This window comes from Orbicella faveolata, unplaced genomic scaffold (assembly GCF_042242905.1).
Source record: "Orbicella faveolata isolate gen_17 unplaced genomic scaffold, um_ofav_v1 contig_34, whole genome shotgun sequence".
Classification (NCBI taxonomy): domain Eukaryota; kingdom Metazoa; phylum Cnidaria; class Anthozoa; order Scleractinia; family Merulinidae; genus Orbicella; species Orbicella faveolata.
Genome location: NW_028301563.1, coordinates 3,614,384 through 3,620,630, shown reverse-complemented (window position 1 = coordinate 3,620,630; position 6,247 = coordinate 3,614,384). Strand labels below are relative to the sequence as shown.

The 6,247-nt window shown below is 38.5% G+C and overlaps 1 protein-coding gene and 2 long non-coding RNA genes across 3 annotated transcripts; 2 read left to right on the top strand and 1 right to left on the bottom strand.

The window, feature by feature from the left end:
* Positions 1–1,384: 1,384 nt before the first annotated feature.
* On the bottom strand, positions 1,385–4,375 carry LOC149104330 (uncharacterized). The gene is made up of 2 exons (XR_016201672.1): positions 4,310–4,375; positions 1,385–3,659 (listed from the first exon to the last, which is right to left on the bottom strand). It is a non-coding gene; the product is annotated as an uncharacterized LOC149104330 (long non-coding RNA).
* LOC110068092 (uncharacterized) lies at positions 1,793–4,321 on the top strand. Its single transcript, XM_020775462.2, has 3 exons — positions 1,793–1,868; positions 3,318–3,665; positions 3,991–4,321. The coding sequence occupies exons 1-3, from the start codon at positions 1,823–1,825 to the stop codon at positions 4,143–4,145; spliced, it is 549 nt and encodes a 182-aa protein (XP_020631121.2). The 5' UTR covers positions 1,793–1,822; the 3' UTR covers positions 4,146–4,321.
* A 591-nt stretch (positions 4,376–4,966) lies between the features above and the next one.
* On the top strand, positions 4,967–5,904 carry LOC149104329 (uncharacterized). Its single transcript, XR_016201659.1, has 2 exons — positions 4,967–5,050; positions 5,628–5,904. It is a non-coding gene; the product is annotated as an uncharacterized LOC149104329 (long non-coding RNA).
* The last annotated feature ends 343 nt before the right edge of the window (positions 5,905–6,247 follow it).

Sequence of the window (6,247 nt, the reverse complement as noted above, 5' to 3'; positions counted from 1 at the left end):
TTCCGACCAAAGTTAAAGAACGTTTGTCGCTTAGACACAGCCCATGTGGTTGTAATGTCAATAACACCAAAATACGTTTCAGGACTTTTTGCGGAAGAGAATGAGGAGAACAATGATAACAACATTGTTAATAATAATCAAAAAATGTTCATTGGAATTAACAGTGTGCTGCTGCTCTGCGAACAAAACTGGATGACAATGCATGACGTCATCGCAATTATTGGACAAAGCAAAGGAAGGCTATTGTATTTTATTGGTGTTGAGCACTCAGTTACTCAAACCGGGGTAAGTAATTGATCTGTGAGAGACTGGAAAATCATGACATTTCAATTAATTTGCCTATTTATTGAGTTATTCGACTTATTTCCTTAGTATGAGTTGAAAGGGTGCTGGGGCCGAGTCAAGTATCGAAAATTATTGCACAGAACAAAGATAGCGCTGCAGTACGCGGATTACTTAAGATAAATTACGCGAGTAGGGTGTTTGTCCTGGGTACCAGAGGTTTTTTCTCGCGCGCGGCGGACGGAAATACTTTGCTTCGCTTCGGAGGGCAAAGGCCGCCGGTACTAGCGAACTGCGCAAGAAAAACCTCTGGCACCCTGGGTAGTCTATCCACAAATACGAGTTATAACGCGTCTGTTAAGCCCTGACCATACTATTGCGTTTTCGTTTGAAAACACAAACTTTTTGAGGCGTTTTGGCTGATCATCCACATTAAAACGAGAGAGAACACTGATGACATCGGAGGCTTTCGAGAACAGTTTCAAAAGTGGAGCCTTTTGAAAACGCATCGTTTTGAAAACCGTTTCTAGTTGGGACAGGTGAAAACGGAGGCTTTTGAAAACGGTGCCAAAAAAGCGTCATATACTGTCCCTTCCATCAGCGTTTTCGGGCCTTTAAGAGTGGGTGATAGGCGAAAAAGGGGAGACAGTATGCGTTTTCAAATGAAAACGAATTAGTTTGGACAAAAGAAAACAAAACGAAAACGTTAGCGCGGGCGAAAATATTTTGCTTCGATTTCGTTGAGACGAAAACGCTTACTTTTAAAAACACATTAGCCCTTAACAGGCCTTAATTTCACCAGCATAACTGGCTGTCAACAGCCAGAGCAGGAAACAACTCGAGAGGTTGGGCAGGGAAATTTATACACAACACGCGATCACCTGAGGCGCCCTCGAGACGGAATCGCTAGCCAAGGATCTTCAAGGGTGCAAAACAAATTAAGTGTCTGAGTGCTCGCAGTGATCATTAACTAAACTCTGATCTCGCGCTGCACAAAACAGCAAAACTCAGCATGGGACCCACATCATGAAAGTAATTTGTGATAGCGAGGTGAAACATCCCCAAGGCAAACAACAAGAGATGTAGATGCTTTGCAGGTAACTAAGTGGCCTCTCAGCCAATCAAAAGAAAGCAAAAGCATTTATTCATGATCAAGTGATAATAATTCTTATTTATCAATGACATAATCGACGGTACATCTCGTTAATGTTAACACCTGCCTTGTTTCAAATTAAACATTTGTTTTCAGCAGTACAATTCTCCTGAAATTCATCAACCGATTGAGCTAGTGATAACATAAAGCTTAATTATTTTAAATCGCACAGTTCATTACAAAAGTCGTCAATTATGTTATAACTCAAAACCACAAGCTACCGCAGGCTATGGAAATGTGGCGATGTCTTATTCAAATTATATTGTTTTTGTATTTTTGCTTTCCGGTCAAGAATATAGTGCCAGCAGCAAGTTTGACGTTGGAATCAAGTTCGCAAACAAACTGTGATACAGAATTTTGTACATAAACTACAGAGGTCGCGACTAGATGAGGACACTTAGGACTCTGACTTTACAGCTCACACTGCTTTTGGGTAGGTCGTATTCTGTTGTAATTTTTCCTCTTCGCTCATCGTTCAGCTCGCAAATATACTTTAAATCAACGAGTCCATTCAACAATTAAGTGAAAAAAGCAGTACTTGCAGACTTTGCTGTTCTTGTGAAAAAAAAAAAAAAAAAGAGAACAAACAAACAGCGGATAGAGAAACGCTTAGGCAAACATGCCAAGGCACTGAAGGAACAACTTCCAAGAAATGATCGAAAGTAAGAGCCACAATAAAAGATGAAAATTCAATGCGGATATGTCTTTTGAAAAATTAAAAGAGGAGACCGAAAACTGATTATTTTGAATCCTTCAAACCCACCCCTAACCCTAAAGGCTTTACTTATTGAGTGTATCGATCGTTTTGTCACGAACTGGAACAGTTCTAGAAGCGTGATCTGTTTATTAAATATAATTCCAATTAAATAATTACCTAGCACTGATATGTGTACCCATTAACCAGGAAATCTGTTTTTTGTTCGCGCGTGCGCGATTTTAGTCGTCTTTTTGGTTAGTGAGTGAAATTTGCCAACATTGAGGTTTCGTCTGCTTAAATAACGTTGATAATCATCAATTTCAATACTTATGTAAACAGCTTTAGGGCTTGCTGTCCTAGAAAGCAATTTAAGTTATTTAAAATAAGGGAAGAGAGAAGAGCTATATTGCTTCAAGGCAATAATATTATAATCAATTTCTTACTTAAAGATTAAACGTGGCCTTTTTAAGAATTTGTAGAAACTGAAATCACATTAATTTCGGGAGCCTAAATTTCTCCCAGTTTCAAGTTTTAAAAGCTTTGAACCTAAAACATATTGAAGAGTGTAAGATGAAAACTTACCCTTTTTTGATATATTTGCTATCAGTAATCATAATCATAATTCATAATTATAATTATTGTTATAACTATGCAAAAACTCTATTCTCATATCAATGTCATTAGTCAGATTCTAGTAAAAGCGACTGCTGGAGCTGCCGGTTGATGTATGGGAAGTCCTCTATACATAAAATTTAACTGCAAATGACAGACAGTGCAACCAATATAGTTAAAATCCAAAGATTCTGTTGGTAGAATGTAAGATCCGCTCCACACTACACCAGAGAAATTCGAAAACGATTTTTTGACTCTGAAAACACATCAAATGTTTTCCGTCCTCACTTCTTACTCTTTGACGATTGTCAAATAATCGTCGTGTTTCTTTCTTAGATAATCTTCAGTTATGGTGGCTCATGGAAAATTATAGTGTAGGGTTTTAGGCAAAGAATTCTTTTAGCTGAGAAGAACAAATTGATCTACGTAGCCCGATAAAATATTTAAGGTAGTTTATCACTTGTAGTGCGAAAAGAGAAAAAAAATTTTACCATCTTCAAAACTCTGAAGACCACTACTGCTCTATTTAGTAACGCTTTTCTCTTTCTTTTTGATCAATCACGATTTGCGCAGCTGGTGTTGTCAGCTCAAGGACAAGCACACCGAGATTAAGACCATCAAAAGCTGAGGCAGGCTTTCAACTTGCAACTAGTGCATCTGTGTCCACACTAAAAATAAGGCCATCTTCGGGTGACACAAGTTTCCAACGTACAAGTTCCTTTGCGTTCACACCAACATTGCGTTCATCGCCAAGTACCACAGATTTCCAAACTGCCAGTTTAGTTGCATCCACACTGACATTGCGTCCATCATCAGGTGCCACAGACTGGCAACTTGCAAATTTCTCTGCATCTGTGCTGAGGTTCAGTCCATCATCGCGTACCACAGGAATCCAGATTTCAAGTTGTTCTACGCCTGAAAGTACGGTAAATCTGATGATATTGTTTCCACACATTCTTGATAAAAAAGTGTAATAACATACATAGTAATTAATAATAATAATTTTTACGTGTATCAGACTTTCTAAATGTGCATTTTGACTAATTCCACGAATCAAATCGAAGCAGCAGTCTTCCGATCCAAAACTGGTTGTATCTGAGAATAACCTTGCCTCATCAGTAGAAGCGCGCTTTAATTTTGACTGAAGGAAAAAAGCCCTCCTCCAAGTTAATTGTCATTGTCCATTTTACTTTAAGCTGCAATGTCCTACCACATTACAAATCATACGTTTTCTTTTAAAACGTAGTTCCACCTGGCATCACCGGCTCTGGGTATACTCCACGCAACTATTCACCAGCAGGTAATATATCAGTGATAAGAAATGAAATCAAAGTTTGTACCTCGGAGAACAGGGCGGAGTTTGTAACTATTCCAGTTTTTAATGGTCACTATTTTCAATAGTCTCCTTAGCTTTCTACCGGATGAAGGCAAGCAATCCTCGATTAATCTCTCTTCCCTAGCATTGAAATTTTATTTCACTATATTCATATGAATGTTTTCATGGCCTACCATGGAGAAATAATGGCATTGAATGCAAAGCATAGCGAACGTAATTAAGATCTTACTGTTTTAAGACCCGGTCATCAAATGGCTATTGCTGGACACGAAGCCAGTGGTCCTGGTTGAAACCCTAGCTGAGGTCATTGTGTTGCGTTCTTGGCTAAAACACTTCACTTTATACTCGTGTCCAAAGTGATACTGGCAAATTAAATGCTGGCCTGCGATGGACTAGCATCCCATTTATGGGATGAAGAAATACTCCTGGTTGCTTTGTGCTACGAAGACTGGAGTAAAGTGATGGGCCAGTAGGTTCGAACGCAAACTTTAAAAAATAAATAACAGAAATTGGTCAGGAAGGATTCATGGGGAAAGATATTGATTCTCCTACCTTCAGTGGGACTAAAAGGTACGATGGGGTCAAAAAAAAAAACATGACAAAACAACGCATGTCGTAAAAAAAAATGAGATTTAAAAAAAAACACACTTGACGTTTCGTTGCTTCAACATATGTCTCAGGAAGCAAACGTTCATGTTCGTCACCGTAGTGCGCCTTTGACTCCTACTGAAGTTGAAAGACCAAAGAATAAGATCAAGGGTTGATGATTTCTCTTAGCTAATCAATAGTCTCCCGTATGTAACGATCGAATCCATTTTTTAAAGGTACTCCTCTGCCTCTCTTGGCTAAGATTCTTATTCCAGTGGCAGGAGTCCTGTTAATTGTGCTCGTGATGTTCACGTGGTATTGCTGTGTACGAAAGAAGGAAAGTGGTGACAGAGACGACCTTATGATTGAATCAACAGTGATGGTAAATTGGTTTACAGTCATTTATGCACAGAGAAAACGTTAAAAAAAAAAAAATAAAAAAATCGACTACTCGATGTCAAAAAAAAAAAACAAAAGAAAAATTACTACTCAGGTCTGAATCACGTGCACGTTGAATCTGAAAAAGAAAAAGAATCTAAAGATTCGAAGCGTGTGCAGGTGATATGCCGTTATGTGTTCACGGGGGGATGATATACACGTGGGTTTTAATCTGGGACGAGGGAAAAAGAAAGGAGGTCCACACATTGAGTAAATCTAAAGAGCCTACTTGTTTATAGTATGGTGTATTAAAAGGGAACTTGGCATGAGCCGCCTATCCACAGGGGGGTATGCGGAATATCCATTTTCTTCCTTTACTCACAAATTTTCTACTCTGATAACTTCCGTTTCATTGACTAACCCCTTTTCCGCTGGAATGCGTGAACTAGAAAAAATGACTTTGAAGGAATCTTCACCACCTTTTCTCATCATAAACTAGCTTTGCTTCACTTCGAAAGATGTTCAGTTAAATGTTCGCTTATTCTAACTGTTAATGCCATTCGTTTTTATGATTCTCTTAGGTCAGATTTGAGCCCGAAGATCATCATTCGTCCGCTTAACCAAGACTTTTGCTGGCCTTCCATTCGAAAGTTACATATCATATTCTGAATGAAGACGAATTTCGAGAGGAAAGTCAACAGCAATAGCACAAAGACTAGTTAGGATTGATTTATCCTGTCAGGTTCATTGGCTAGAAGCGACGACTCCGACGAAACAAGAAAAAGCCTGGTGACGTTTGGTGACGAGAACATAGCAGTCAAAAACATAAACAAGAAATAAAGCATGTCGTAATGTCAATCATTCTTCATTTTTCCTCCAGATGTGTCTTAAAGAACAGCAATTATTGACATGTCTGAAAAGTTAAAAAACGAATGTAAAAGCTTTGCCTTTTCTCTTCTTTAAAATCAGTTTTGATCATTTTCAAAGTTCTTTTACTTTAAAAGTAACGACTATCAACTATATGAACTTGAATAAAAGACCTGGGGCCCGTTTCTCGAAAGCCCCGGAAACTCATTTTTTCGGGCCCGTAAAGCCATTTTTAGTTCATCTGTATCTAAAAACGGAGAATGTATACGCCTGAAACTTCTTGTATGAAGGGAACCTCTGTTCATATTAAGAATACGTGAATAAAACAGCTTTG